Genomic DNA, 16,401 nt, shown 5'->3' with positions numbered 1-16,401 from the left:
ATATTTGTATTCATTTTTAACCCACTGGTGCTGATATTAGGAAGAAAGAAGCCTTCTTCCTCTAATCACACTAGCTTCTCTCCCAGATTCTCCACCTCTGAGCTGGTGAATCTGGAAGGGAGATATTCCAGTGAATGGCTATAAACTGACCATTTGTGACAGAATGGTCATGCACTGTGGTGAGAAGCGGAGAACATGTTCTTATATCAGCTACATAAATCATTAAACCCCAAATCCTGAGGATCACGGGTGATCTCTGTTTTATAAACGGACACCAAAGTCATTTGGAGTGATGAGACCAAAATTGAGATACATTTGGAGAGGAGTCAACAAGGCCTATGATGAAATGTACACCATTCCTACTGTGAAACACAGAGAGGAATTGCTGATGTTTTTGGGATGTGTAAGCTATAAAGGCACAGGAAATTTGGTCAAAATGAATGGCAAGATGAATGCAGTATGCTATCAAAAAATACTGGAGGAACATTTGTATTCATCATTCAGGAAGCTGTGCATTGAACGTACTTGGACATTCCAACATGACAATGATCCAAAACCCAAGATCAAGTCAACCTGTCACTGGCTACAGAAGAATAAAGAGGTCCTGGAGTAGTCATATAATTGAGCCACTCTGGGGAAATCTCAAACGTGCATTTCATTCAAGACAGTCCAACAATTTACAGGAAGTGGGGACTTTTTACCAAGAGGAATGGGCAGGTTTACCATCTGAGAAGATAAAGAGCCTCATCCACAAATACCACAAACGACTTCAAGCTGCTATTGATGTTAAAGGGGGCAATACATGGTATTAAGAACTTTATTTTGTAAACTTTTGATCAGGGTCATTTGGGTAGTTTCTGTTGTCATTATGATTTAAAAAGAGTAAACCCAGTTTATTGATAATAAATGGCTTTAGCCAAACACTAACCATTAGTGAAAGAAAATGTTTTGTGTTATCATTCATATTCTCTGAAAAATGGCCAAGAAATCATAAATTCTGCCAGGGTATGTAAACTTATGAGAATAACTGTATATGTGTTTTGGCCATGAATGTTAACACACACTGTGTGACCATATAAATTAAAAGGACATGCCTCAAAATACTTTAATTATGTTGTATCTGTACCAACTGTGAAGCATGTGGTATCCAAACTGCCGCTTCCAGCTGTGTAAGTAAATATTGGTGTATGCATTTTATTAATTTCCTCTGAGTAATAAGAATCATTTTGGAACAAAAAACAGTAAGCTGTGATTTCAGTTCAAACATTTTCCTTTTATTTTCAATCACATACATATAGTTTTATTCATATACAGTAATTTTAAAATATCGCGTGCCTTTTTGAGCTTTGTTTACTTTTGTATTACAAAAAACCAAGGTTGATTGTTATGTGTGCTGCACCTTGTACTTTTAATTGAATGTTGAAATGAATATTTGCTGTAAAAATTATCATTGTTTGAAACCAGCAAACTAAAAAAAAATAAAAAATTAAGTCTGTTTGATACAATGCAGTTTTGGAGAGGATCGGCACAAATCTCATTCTCAAACCAGAATAAAAGGATCCACAAACAGTACAAAATAATGACAATTTGCTAATATTTTCACAAATATAATTACATTAAGTCTCAGCAGTTTGAACCCCCCTTGAATAACTATGTTCATCCACAAGATATGGTTTATTAGAGAATACATTTAATAGGCACTGCTTATAACCTGTGTTGTCTAATTGAGGATACTATGCACTTGCCAGAGCCATGTTCCAGGCTTTTTGATCAAGTGTACTGGCAGAACGTCCTGGTGACTTCAAAATATTGATAATGTTTCACACACAAATCTTAGTACAATGCAGCAGACGTATGTTGCACTATACTCTTCATAGCAAGTTAGTGATATTTTAAATATTACATCAGTACAATTTTGATGAGAGAAGTTGCCTTGCTGGTATCTACTACTGTGACCTGAACACATAAAACTATGGATGCATTATTGCAAACATATAAAAAGATGAGACATTTTAGATTCTCCCAGGTACATAATTTCATAGTATTTAAAACAAAATAAGCAAAATCCTTTTCTAATATTGCTTTCCAACAATAGATGAAAACTGATCTACAAAGTTTATTCCATTCCTTATTTCTTTTCTTTTAACTTGTGTTGTGAAAATTTAGGAAAAACTAACCATACATCCCCCTCCAAAGATATCACCACAACTAACTGGGTATCAAGGCCCAGTCCTCCCTTGGATAATGACCTGAATTTCCTTGGCTTATGGAATTCCCACCAGCTGGATACCTACATCTACATGCCCTTCAATGTTGCTTCAAGATTAAGGAGCCCTCTCAAAACCCCAGGTATCAAGCAGAGAGTGTGAAACCAAAAGAGAATCTACTTTTTACCTACTATTTTAATAGACTGGTATTTGGGGATGCTTTTTTATAACTCCTTGGTGAAGATATAGGGGATGTCTTTGCCAGTTTACCTATGAGAGGAAAGATAGTAACATGCCCTTCTGGAGGACAGTAAGGTTATGAATGCACTCACTACCTCTTAGTCACTAATACATTCTATAATGTATTCTTAGTAAGCACATTTGTATACCGAGTCTGTAGTCATTTACTATAGGTTTTTTTATTCTAAAGTGAATAATTTGTGATCAAGCCTCCCACAGCAGCAGCCCTCTCCACCCCTGGACCAAATATTAGTTTCCACATTAGTTGCCTCATTCACAAGGAAGCTGAACATGTGCCTCATTGCTTCATAGTCCCAGAATGAGTATGAGCCTATGAGCTGAAAAATAGTAGCTTCCATGTAAGGCTTTCCTAATGGGAAATTAGTGTAATCATAGATGCATTTTACGTTAATTTCTATTTTAAAATAACAGATTCTCAAAGCAAGAAAATGTCTTAATTTATAGCATGAATGACACAAAATTAGACAACTAACTTGAAGAAAACATTTGTAGCCAGGATATTCTGTGTGTATGTCACAACCTTCCTGAAATAGGAAAATATCCTCAAAAAAAAGAGGTAATGGAAAAGCACAGAGTTCCCGATAGAAACCTTCATCTGATAGAAAGCCTTACCGAGAAACGTTGTGCCAATTCCTTGTGATATTGGCTATTGCCTTCGAATTACTGGTACTGGCTCAGGATTTCGTAAACATTTTACTGAACCCAACAGAGTAAAACACCCAACAACAACAGAACATTTCTCGTTGTCCTGTTTATATCTTATAGCACCAGGAGAAAACACACTCAGAAGCAAATCTGAAAATACTCTTGTCTATTATGCACCACATATGCTGAAAGTTTCAGTTTTATTTACATTTCCTACATCTTTAGAGATTGCTTGCCATACAAAAATATATTTTGTTATAGCAGTAACAAATCTAGTCTTGTCTGATATGCAGGTCATTTCCTTCACCTCGAACTCAAAGAATTTGAAGAAATGTGGGAAACACAAAGGAAACTAGTTATAACAGCTGGAAGGCTGAAAAATGTCTCAAATTCTATGCTGAGCATATTTTTCCAAAGTGCATATCATTTCTTCTAATGTGTTTATTATTTTATAATATGCTGCAAGGTAAAGGATTAGGAAAATTGCATATTTTATTAAAGCACAGAATTTGTCCAGTTTTAGCCTGCCCCCATTCCTCAAAGGAAACCTCATGGGATGGATGTATGGGAGCTGCCATGAACAACTTGTTTCTAAAGTTGCACATTGGCTGTTGTGCTTACACCTTTTATCTACTTAACTATACTATCTTTCACTATTTACGAAGTAGCAAATAAAGGATAACAAGGACATACTACAGAATGCACCTTTCAATGCAAACCTGGACTGGTAGTGAATTCAAATACCTAGTAAAGCTAGTAATGGATCTTAAGCTAGGAGCTAAAGCTACCTGAAGACCTGAACTACGAGGTTTAATGAAGGGCACACCCCTCCTGTAAGACAGTGCTTGGTGCATAAGCAGCTAATTGGCAGGCCTAAGAATTGCCATTTGGAAGGGAGGAGGAGTTGGCTTTTGCAGAGGACCCTTGCGGGTTCCATCAGTGCCCTATAGGGGCACTGATAAAAAGGTATGCTACAATACTTTCTGATACCATCCATCCCTCTCTGGTCTCACTTAGAATTTAAACCCTGCCGGCCTAGGTAAACGTTATTAACAAGTGAACATTGACAGCTCCCATAGATCTATGCTGTTAAGATGTATGTGGCTGGGTGGTGACAAACACAGATTACACAAATTGCTAACATTAATTTGATGTCTTGTTTATTATACTTATTATATACAACACCTTCACATGGACATGTTATGTTATCAATATACTTCTGAAGTTCTCACATACATAAGCCTGTACCCTTTCATGTAAATTGAAATTATTCTGTTGTGGAGGCATACATATAAACATGATCAATATTGTCACTGCTTCAATAAAAGTGCTTTTTTATGAAAAAAATGACTGAAGATCAAACAACCAAACATGACTAAAATCACACCCAGATAATGGAATAACTGAATGCTATACCAGAGCCCATCTGATGCACAATATATAAGCAAGGGGAAATGCCAAACTGGGTCACTCTTGGAGGATAATTATCCTCCAAAAAAATGTTCTTTTGCCTTTATTCAATAATTTACTGTATGTGCACAAGTAAAATGAGAGGAGTGTGAGGATTTTAGTAGTTAAGATCTATGTATCACTGTAGTCCACCTGCTCTATTTGCCATTAGGTACAGTAGGCCTGTGTCTATGGGCAGCAGGGGCAAAGAGACAACTTTTTCCTTATACTGTATATGTTCCCATCATCAACAGAAATATCATGTACCATTTTTCATAAGATGCTAAATAAAGCTATGACCAAATAAACAAGAACTTAAAAAAAAAAAAGATGATTCTTGCCAAGAGTGGTTGCTTTCAGCAGCAAAACTTTTTTGCCCACAGTATTGGTTGTCAGTATTCTTTATTAATGGTCACAACAACTTTTATATTACTAAACATCTGTAATTCTCCTAGGTATAACCAAGCATTGTAACTGTCATTTTGGGCTCTGTTGTTTGTTTATTATACATAAAATTCAAATGCAGCATGTGTTCCTCAAGTCCAATCGGCAGAGATTTAACTTTTTAACAATAACTGCACAAAGTATATTTAATGTGTAAATCTGAACTATTAGATTTTATGGAAAATTGTTGTAAAATGTCAACTACAGATACTTCTCCCTTAACAACCAGGTTCTGTTCCAACGACCAGGTCGTTAAACAAATCGGTTGTTAAATGAGGAATCACAAGTAATCAATATTTTAGGCATTCTTAACTAGTGTACTGTACTGTATTGTGAAAAAAAGGTCTAAACACAAAACTTCAGCTCAATAATGTTGTTTTAATTTGCATAAGTACAGAACAAAAACAAAAATAATGTACTGTACAATTCAATGATATATAAGTGCAATGTTATTGTGAGGAATGCTGGTCGTAAGTCCGAGTGGTCATTAAACAGATAAGTTGTTAAACGAGGAGTATCTGTATTCCACTGTATATTTACAGTTCATGATTTATAGAGAGACAGGACACAAAGGGGTTGATTTACTAAAATTGGAGAGTGCAAAAGACGGTGCAGCTATGCATGGTAGCCAATCAGCTTCTAAATTTAGCTTATTTAATTAAAATTCACAAAAAAGCTGAATGGTTTCTATGCAGAGCTACACCAGATTTTGCACATTCCTAACTTTAATAAATCAACCCCAGATGACTTATTTAGCAAGAAAAAATTATCTTACCATAAAGGTTTTCTGAAGTTGGCTGGAAAAGGACTGCCAGGTACCTGGGGGACTGGACTTACAATGGTGTAACCAGTTCACTTATAAATGTAACCAAAAATACATAATCAATGAAACTCCAATGAACTAAGCAAAACTGTAAACTGTCCAGTTCCAAAATTAAAAAAAGACAATTTTACATGATAAATATCTAAATATGAACCCTTTTTTCCAAGTAGACTGAGAGGTTGTTATTATATTTTATGTTTTGGAAACTGTAATAGTCATCCATGCAGAGTTACCATTAATACAACAACTGTATGTGTTATGGTGATATGAGTAGTGAAATGATAAGTAAATGGGGAGAAGCTGAACACAAATAACCGATACTGGCCACAAGTCCCATTGAGCTGCATGTTAACACAGACTCAAATTATATTATTTCATTGATAGATGCAGGAGGATGATAAACAATGTAAAAAATGTAATAGACGTGTAAGAATCAGTACACTGAATTACCACAGGGTGATAAAGCTGAATAAAGCAGCAAATCTAAGATGTGCAGTTTTCAAAGTATCTAAAACAGCTGATCCTGTTGACAATTGTAACAATCAAGATTTTTCTTTTATTCCTCATTATTGCATTGAAAGAAGGGATGGAAAATCTGATTTTGTTGCTTGTGAGTAGAGAACCATTTTTATATAAAGCTTACTATTCAGCTTACTTAGTAAGACAGAGGTATAAACTATAGGGGTATGCAAAGTACAAGGACCTGTAGTGACCTATCAGAACTAATTGTGTACATCATCTGTCAACAGTAATCTCATGCCAGAAAAGTTGTTAACTCATTGTTACTTCTCAAACTGCCTTGAATAAGCCAAATTTCCCAAAATCTGAAGGTATTCTAGTCTGGACATGTGTTAGGTCTCAAGCAGACATTTGCTTTTTCCTCTGATTGCTAGAACTCCTGTGTATGGCACACGTATTTTGGGCGTGTTTAGGTGTGCCAAGCACTTGACCATTAATGGATTCTATTGGCCAGAACATTCATTTATTCTAGCAATTGGAATATATTAATGCTCAAATGCAGCTAAAGACACCTAGGACTTAGACACATTTATGTGCACTTAGGCACGTCAAGCATTTTTTGGGGTTTTTGTTCAGCCTCTAAATGCTCCTCTTCTAATAACCATGTAAATGTCTATATGTGCATGGACACATGTACTAACATAGAGGTACGTTTACAGGCTGAAAAAAAAACACAAATGCTTGTAAAAAAATTGCCATCAAGACTAAATCTAAGTTTATACCAATATATGTAGATACTAATATTACCATTTTTATAGTATCCACTTTTTAACAGATGCCCTTTGAAGTTGGCCTCATAGGCTGTGGCCAGCATAGTAGCAACATCCAAGCTTTTTTTTGTAGAGCATTTTGCAGGCTTCAGAACTTCTTTTTGCGTCTTCACTGTCATCAGGCCAATTTGATGATTTCTAGTTGGTTACTATACTTAATAATTAATTAATATACTGTATTTGACTGGATGCTTGATGCAAAGTAATGGGGGTGTCCTCCCACTTGGCAAGTCTTTATTAAATCCCTCACTTAATAAGCCATATGCATTAAAAAAAAAAAATAATAATATTGTGCTAGTAATAATAGGCCTTGCTGTGCTCTTTCTCCAACATGAGAAAACATTCTTAAAAATGAGTCTATAGTATATAATTTAGTTCCTGAATTGTAAGATGATTACTGGACTGTGATGTTCATGCAGCACTGACAGTGCTACAGAGCTGTATACACAGCCTGCCAAGTTTTGGGTCTTTGTAAAGGTACTGACATATTGTATGCATGTTTGGCTGTGTACACCACATCAGTGCAGTATCCCACATCAGTTCTATAGTTGTCGGTGGGTAAAAAGATATATATATATATATATATATATATATATATATATATATATTAGTCCATAATTACAAAATGGAGAGTAAGCAAATTCAATTGAACCATGCAAGACTGAATATAAGTCTGGAGTTCAGCTTCAAGAAAACAGCAATGCAATATCAATTAGAATTTTTGAAATGTGCATGTGAACCTCCTGCTGTTATTGCAGTAGATATGTGCTGTGTAGTATTATACCAAAAAATACTGCATACTCAAAAACAGCTGCATTTCTACAGTAGGTCCTTATTATTTATTTCTACATTACTTCAAAAAGGAAATGTTGTCTGCTAATATAAAAGGCATGCTCTGGAACAACATAATACCTTATAAGGCCTCTTGCACACCGCAGCTTGAAAAAGCTCACTAGAGATTTTTTTTTTACTGAGCTAAAATACAGCTTATTATTTGTAATGTACCTATTCACATAGGCACGTAAACAAGCGCCGCACATTCTTCTTCTTCAAAAAAAGGAAGAAAAATCTGCATTTTTGAACAGTAATTTACGCCTTATGCGCGCAAATACACATGAATATTTTTGCACGATTGCACGTAAAAATGCGCAAACATGTATACGTGAAAGTACGCACAAATACATACAAAAAAAACACCTGAAATTACATCTGAAAAAGTAGATGCTCAAACAGGAGTATCGTGCAAGAGGCCTAAAAGCTAAAGGTTAAAGAAATAACAGTGCATGGATATCTATGTTGCCTTGAAGGCACGGTTACAATTATAAGGCCTTTCTCTTTGGTTACCAATTTCCTAAAACACTGAATGATATGAGCATACAAATATCAATACATTCTCAGCTGTGTTTCTAAATCATCAAAGGTTCTAATTTATCCACTGGTGTAACTCAACCTTTAAGGCATGTTATAAATGGCACTTTTCTGTCCTGTCAAACTGACCAGCTTTTGTGCCTTGTGTTTGCTAACAAATAGTTGTCCTACCCAATGAAAATCGAGCTATGGCTAAAAAGAGAGGTGGACATTGAGCCTGATCATTGGTTACAATATTCACTGTGGCAACATAGATGCTTATGTTTGTATGGTGGTGGTGTACTTGGCACAACCAGGAGACAGCAAGATTCAGATAATCAACACTCATTTACTTGTTTGGCAATTAGCCACATCACAATTCGTTATATCTCATAACAAGATTAGAGTGCTTGGGACAATAAAACTGGCAATTTGTTACAGTACTCTGCACATTTATCTTGGACCTTTTAAAGACTAAATTGTGTGCAAGGCATGACAGAGGTAAAGCCCCCCTGACAGTCATTCTACAAGATAAAGAGACACATGTATGCCAGCCATCTATGCTTTCCATGTAAAAGTATGGTGTCCAAGTCCAATGCATAACAATATGCTTCTTTTTTGTCTTTCTTAATTATAACCTTATATACTGTAAATATATAAGCTTATATGCCTATATGCTTTCTTAATTGCAACCTTATACAATACATGTTATACATATGTAAACAATATATACAACAATAAAAATGTGAGGGAGCAGTAAGGAAAAATATATTTCCTGGACAGTCAGCTAAAGAGAACCCAAAATACAAGATGTACAGTGTATTTTACATGTATACTACATACGTTTGTAGAAATTATTTAAATGAAAGCATGGCAAACAAAACTATGTTTTACAACTACCAGAGCTGCAAAGTCTATACCAGCCTATCTGAACCATTTCAACACAGAGGAACCCTCTGTACTACACTACATAATTATCAAAACTTGACCTTGGCAAAAAATAAATAAATATGAAAAACAAACCAAAAGGTCAAGAATAACAACCTCAAAGCCAACATGTTTTTTCACTTCCATAATATTGTGTCAAAAAAGAAATCACCTTGGGGTGTCTACATTCCAAAAAGGGGTTATTTTGAGGTGTCCATGCTGTCTTGACATTTTTATTTGATATGTTTTATATTCAAAAGGGGGACTTATTTTTCTTTATATAAAAAATAAATAAAACAGTAGTTATTGTCGATCAAGATATCTCATTCCAAAAAGCTGAAAATGGCCAAGAAAGGAAAGGCATATAGCATGCTGGTCCTAAATTGGTTAAACATAGGTCAGCTTGGCTTAGTGCTTGAACATTTATTGGGGACTTATGAAAGAAAATATATAATGTATCATTGTCTCATCAGGCTGTTCTGTTCATGGCTATTTGTGCTGCCTAGGATAGCGGCTGCATATGTGATTTATATGAATACCATTTGAAACAGATTGCTATCTATATAAACTACCACCTTGATAAAAGGGGGATTTTCTAACCTATTCAGAGCAAATTATTTTGAGATTAAAAATTGGGTTATTGTTGTTATCATTATGGTTTACTGTATTAGTGGATGCCTGCCTTAGAGCGGCTTCACACCGCAGTGCTGCAGTTTGACTGTAGTATGGGTGAAGCACGGTATACCCGTGGTTTTCATAGACTTTTATTAGTTTGCACATTTTTGGTGTGTTTACTGAAAGTGCGCCAGAGATGCAGCATGCATGACTTCTAATGTGCTTTCAGAAAACCTACCAAAACACAATCTAATAGAAGTCTATAAGAAACTACATCTAACCCGCACAAAAACCATGGGTACGCTGTGCTGCACCTGCAAAGTGGTCAACCCGCAGCTATAAAGCCTGGTACGCACTATTCCTTTTTTTCCCCCGTTTTAAACTATATGTGGTAGCTTGGTATTGCATAAGATGTAAAGCAGTGCTAAACTAGATTTCCCCTATGAATTTACCTGACAGTATTTTAAATTTAAAAGTATATCACTGTCCTTATAATTATCAAATTGTTGTTAGTTAATTCGGGGCTTCCAGGGTACCTGTCACCCATGCAGTGGATACAGTAATTTTGTAAAGCACCCTTATTGCATGTGGATGTTTATTAGTTTACTGGGAACCACTAACCACTATCTCTAAGGCACAAAGTATACCTCAGTAATGAGTACTGCCATTATCACCAGTTACAGTGTTAGTAAGTGGCAGAAACACTGTGAATACATTGCACATATGTCATTTGTGATGCTTGATAAGTTTATATTAAATACTTTACTGATGCAATTTGTTCAAAGAACAAACATTAAAAAAATTCCTTTTGCAATCCACCAGTTTTTAGATGGTGGTTGCATTTTTTTTTGTTTTGTTTTTTTAGGCTAAGAACATTTTAGCATGTACAGAAAATTCTTGTTGATCTTGGCAGAAATATGGTATTCTTGTCACATATTATGAGCTGAAAAGAAACCATCCTTATCTTCTTTGTATAAACTACTAACCCAACAAGTCAATCCTGCAATGGAGAGAAACATTTTTAAAGTCCAGCCTGGATGACAACCATGGCTCCCTCAATTAATACAAAAGAGAATTGCATTTAGACACTAAGGGGGAAAAAGTGTTGTTTATGGGATTACCAGGTGAAAATAAATGGAAAAAAATAGAAAAATTAAAAAAAGTTTGCATTTACTACACCCAAGAACTGATAAGCTGTGATTTATTACATTCCTGTTTTGGGGTTTAGACAAGCTTTAGGGATGGGAGGCAACAACAATAGTGTAGGAGCATGGTTCACAACATTAGCAAAATTGGCTTTCTGCAGGGGAGTAGAGAAAAGACTGCTCAGAGTGTTTTCTAATATAAATATGACTACGTACTCAGTGAAAAGGATCCTTTGCTTGCCTTCCTCAGCTGTTATTTAATAGCCAGAAAACTAGCCAAATTACAGGCACCCCCATATTTACTTAACACAGCTAAAAGGTGGAGATACCTTTATGCCAACATCCAAATTATTACCATTGAGGGAAATCCAAAATATTATTAATTATTGATCTTACTGGTTTTGATATTGGACGTTCTGATTGTTTGTTAGTTGGTTGCCAAAATTACCCTGAAGAACTCATGGCATAAATTTTACTTAAAGCTTATTAGCGCTTTAAAAGTAACGTAATTATGTGATCAGTGTTTACTATGAAAGTCTGGTCAAACATTTTTTGTCTCTAATTAGAAATTTCAGTGATTAAACTTTATTTTTCAGAAGCCGTTCCACAAAATGCCAACATCCAACAAAACATGTTAAGTCCATAAACAAGATAAGACTCCAAAGTATTATTCTCCTGAGGATTAAAACATAAAAAACAATGATACATTTTGTCCCTGATGCATAATTCATAATGCAAAAAGTAACTTTTCCGCCGTGACCATGAATTATTCAATAATATCTATAACAATCATCCAAACCCGATTCTTTCTATTTTTTTTCTTACTAAAATCTTAAAAGGCATGTCCATTTTTTTACACTTAGCCACCCGGTACCCCTCCTGCATTAGGGACAACTAGACTCTCATGCTGCTTCTGTTTAAACTACTTGGTGAGCTAAGATTTATCTCTGGTAGACACACTAAGCTGGCACGACTTTGGTTGGAAGGGTCACAGTAGTAGATTTCACCAGCATACTCCACAGAAAAACACAGCTCATAGTTCTGTGGAAACCGGGAAGTGCGGGAAGCAAGCAAAAAAATGGAAATCCCCTTTAATGTGACAAAAAAATGATTACTTATGTTGTAAATAGAAAAATGGAGATGAAATGAATCTAGACCGTAGGCTCAATTCTCAAAACTAGCATGGCAGGATAAGGATCTTTATTTTCAAAAAAACATGACCGTCATCTGAGCCCAATGAGATTTGAAAATGAAAGTCTTATGGCTAAAATAATGATCCATGTGTAAAAGCTTTGTGAATTGAGGCTTATATCTACAAAATATCAGCACATGAGAAGATTTTTCTATGTGCTGCTATCAATGAATTGTAAAACAGCAGGCATAATTCAAGAATGTAACACCTAAAATGTCATGGCAATGATTACCATGCTGTTTAGGAGTTTAATGCGAAGCCTGCGTGTTTCTTATATTCCTGAACCTGATAAAGGAAAAATATCTCCAAAAACTAAAATATACAGCTGTATACAAGATCACTTTACCTTAACCACTGCTTTAATTCAGCACATCTGATCTGAAATAAAAAATATTGTGCATGTAAAAAAATAAATTGCTATTAGGAGTGTGAAGTGATCAGAAAGTCTGCGTTTCTGTATGATCCATGTTATTCCGTCTACTGTACTTTGTGTCGTCATGCTCTTTTCTGCTAAAGATGCATTCTTGACATATGATACAAAGGTTTTGTTTGTTTTTCACAATCTGACAAATGTATGAATTGAACATCTTACATACTAAGCATTATATTACAGCAATAATTTCTGTAGCTAACACAAAACAGGCTCTTTATTACTATATATACTGCTCTATGTAATAACTACTGTACAATTGTGTTGCTTTTTTTTATAATATTACATATATGCTTGCATGTATACAGTACATCTGATGTACAAGTGTGAAATTATCTACATCCATCTACTGGAAAGATGGAAGGCTCTTGAACAAATATTCAAACGATTCTGATTAAATAAAAGTACGTACAGTACACGCATACGTTCATATGGACACGCACACGCTTGAATGGCTACTGCACATCTTTGTCATTTCATAATAAGAAAAGGTAATTGGAACTTGCTGGTTTCACAGCCATTACAATGTATGCAAAGAGAATTTTTGTTTGTGAAATAACCCATTTGTTTTTTTGTAGTAAGCATAACCAGAAGACCAAAGCAGAGCAACTATAAGTTAAATATACATTTGAGCTTAGCTGCATGACATAACTCTTTAGGAGAAGCAGGCTAGAAGGGAAATATTTGACATTTCTACTTCCTTTCTTTCCTTTTCTTGCAAATATACAGATAGACTGATCCGTTCCCAATCGCATCATCGTCGGAAGAAGGTGGGGTTTCTTAGGCAGGCGGCTAGTCACCTGCAACAACCAAGGGGTCCCGCAGAAGCTTCCAAGCTGCTGTCTGTGTCGGATGCCAGTGTCTGGTCAGTGGACATGGAGGAAATATCGTTGACAGATGAGGACGGAGGGAGGCTCTCGCTGCTGTTCACTGCTGCACCTGTGCTAAGAAAATGAACGGCAAAGCAAATGAACCTTAGTAAATTCACGCAAAATATCATCAATAATAAAATAGTCTACACATACAATAGTCTACACATCTGTGCCAATAAATATGTAACTATATTTGACCACTTTTTCGCCATATGATGGCAAATAATGAAACAAAGGCAGAATTTTACACACATAGAGAAACTGCAATGAGAAGATTTTTATGGGATTTTGCATTTTCATCACTCGGCAAGCCAAGCCAATCCGGGTAAAGGGCCTTCTGAATTTTCTCCCTTATTATGTGGGACATCCAAAGGAGATTGTATACCAGAACTACCTGCTCCCCTATGAGTAATAGGAAACTACTTCCCTGACCCATAATCCCCTGTGCCTTCTCTTAGTAGATAAAAGTGGGATCCCCACTGCTAACTTTTCCAGAAGAGTAGATTTGCTAAAATCACCCTGTATAAAGTCTCGTACACACCACTATGTTAGTAAACCCCCACCATTGGCTGAGACGGCTGACCAGGAGCCGGTTGGCAGACCATTTTAAGTCAGTCATGACCCTTTGTCTGGCTTCTGTTGGACCGGCTGCCATACACATGGGCCGAATGTCGAATGCTTTCTATTGAACCTTGTGTGTACTAGAATTTAAGCTTATATTTTAGCAGCTCCTTCTTTACCAGTAAGGAGGTAAAGCATATCAAGTCATGCAACTCCTCGTTTAACCAGTTGCCGACCGCCGCACGCCGATGTACGTCGGTACAATGGCACGGGCAGGCATAAGGACATACATGTACGTCCCTTGCCTCCCGCGGGTCGGGGGCCCGATCGGGCCCCCGCCCGGTGCCTGCGGCGGTCGGTATTCGTACGGGAGCGATCCCGGACGAGGGGACGGCCATTCATTCATGGCCACCTCCTCGCGATCGCTCCCGACGAATAGAAATCCCCGGTGACATCACTTCCTCTCCTGTAATGTAAACACAGGAGAGGAAGTGATGTATTCTCTCCTCCGTGTCGGTATTTTTCGTTCCGACACGGAGGAGAGCGGATCAGTAAGTTGCACCAACACTCTACACACACAGTAGAACATGCCAGGCACACTCACACCCCCCCTTTACCCCCCGATCACCCCCCCAATTACCCCTGCCCCCCAGTCACAGTGACACCAATGTCATTTTTTTTTTTTTTTTTGCATTGGTGTCATTTGTGACTGTAATAACTGTTAGGGCAGTTAGAGTTAGCCCCCTTTAGTTCTAATGTACCCCCCTAACCCCCCCAATAAAGGTTTAACCCCGTGATCACCCCCCGTCGCCAGTGTCACTAAGGCTGGGTTCACATTGCAGCGGTTTATGAGAACGAATGTGATTCGCACCGCACTGCAGTGCAAATCACATCCGATCTCTGTGCGATTCGAGTTCAGCCATTCGCCGCACCCGCCGCACCCGCCACACCCGCCGCACCCGCCGCAAATTCGCACGGGACCCTTTTTTTGGCCCGCAGCAGAATCGGATCGCATGGGTGTTCACACCATGCGATCCGAGTTTGCAGATCGCACTGCGATATGCGAACTGATCTGGGGGTGTCAGTAACATTTCACTGACACTCCCAGCAGTTCGCATAGGGCAGTGTGAACTGCCGCCGGGAGGCATGCGATGCGGGAACCCGCCGCGGATTCGCGGCGTTTCCGCATCGCTCCAGTGTGAACCCAGCCTAATAAGCGATCATTTTTCTGATCGCTGTATTAGTGTCACAGGTGACGCTAGTTAGGCAGGTAGGTATTTAGGTTCGCCGCAGCTTTTTATAGCGCCAGGGACCCCCATATACTACCGCATAAAGCCCCCTGATTGCCCCCTAGTTAACCCTTTCACCAGTGATCACCATATAACTGTTACAGGTGACGCTGGTTGGTTAGTTATTTTTTTATAGTTTCAGGGCACCCGCCATTTATTACCTAATAAAGGTTTAACCCCCTGATCACCCGGCGGGTGTCATTTGTGACTAATAACTGTTAGGGCAGTTAGGGTTAGCCCCCTTTAGTTCTAAGGTACCCCCCTAACCCCCCCAATAAAGGTTTAACCCCGTGATCACCCCCCGTCGCCAGTGTCACTAAGGCTGGGTTCACATTGCAGCGGTTTATGAGAACGGATGTGATTCGCACCGCACTGCAGTGCAAATCACATCCGATCTCTGTGCGATTCGAGTTCAGCCATTCGCCGCACCCGCCGCACCCGCCGCAAATTCGCACGGGACCCTTTTTTTGGCCCGCAGCAGAATCGGATCGCATGGGTGTTCACACCATGCGATCCGAGTTTGCAGATCGCACTGCGATATGCGAACTGATCTGGGGGTGTCAGTAACATTTCACTGACACTCCCAGCAGTTCGCATAGGGCAGTGTGAACTGCCGCCGGGAGGCATGCGATGCGGGAACCCGCCGCGCATTCGTGGCGTTCCCGCATCGCTCCAGTGTGAACCCAGCCTAATAAGCGATCGTTTTTCTGATCGCTGTATTAGTGTCACAGGTGACGCTAGTTAGGCAGGTAGGTATTTAGGTTCGCTGCAGCTTTTTATAGCGCCAGGGACCCCCATATACTACCGCATAAAGCCCCCTAATTGCCCCCTAGTTAACCCTTTCACCAGTGATCACCATATAACTGTTACAGGTGACGCTGGTTGGTTAGTTATTTTTTTATAGT

General features: G+C 37.9%; 1 protein-coding gene across 14 annotated transcripts in view; it reads right to left on the bottom strand.

Moving 5' to 3' along the window:
* Nucleotides 1-1,252: 1,252 nt before the first annotated feature.
* The window catches only part of MAPK10 (mitogen-activated protein kinase 10), a 308,388-nt gene continuing 293,239 nt past the window's right edge, over nt 1,253-16,401 (bottom strand). For 13 of the 14 annotated variants that reach the window (XM_077476387.1, XM_077476393.1, XM_077476389.1 and 10 more), the window contains one exon: nt 1,253-13,713. In XM_077476387.1, the coding sequence (XP_077332513.1) occupies nt 13,571-13,713 (143 nt within the window). In that variant the 3' untranslated portion in view covers nt 1,253-13,570. Of the gene's footprint in view, nt 13,719-16,401 lie in introns of all 14 variants that reach the window. The other variant, XM_077476401.1, reaches the window with a different exon arrangement.

Source organism: Lithobates pipiens, unplaced genomic scaffold, assembly GCF_037356315.1.
Source record: "Lithobates pipiens isolate NorthernLeopardFrog02 unplaced genomic scaffold, aLitPip1_a1.2 Scaffold_13, whole genome shotgun sequence".
Taxonomy (NCBI): domain Eukaryota; kingdom Metazoa; phylum Chordata; class Amphibia; order Anura; family Ranidae; genus Lithobates; species Lithobates pipiens.
This window is presented reverse-complemented; position numbering and strand designations above follow the sequence as displayed.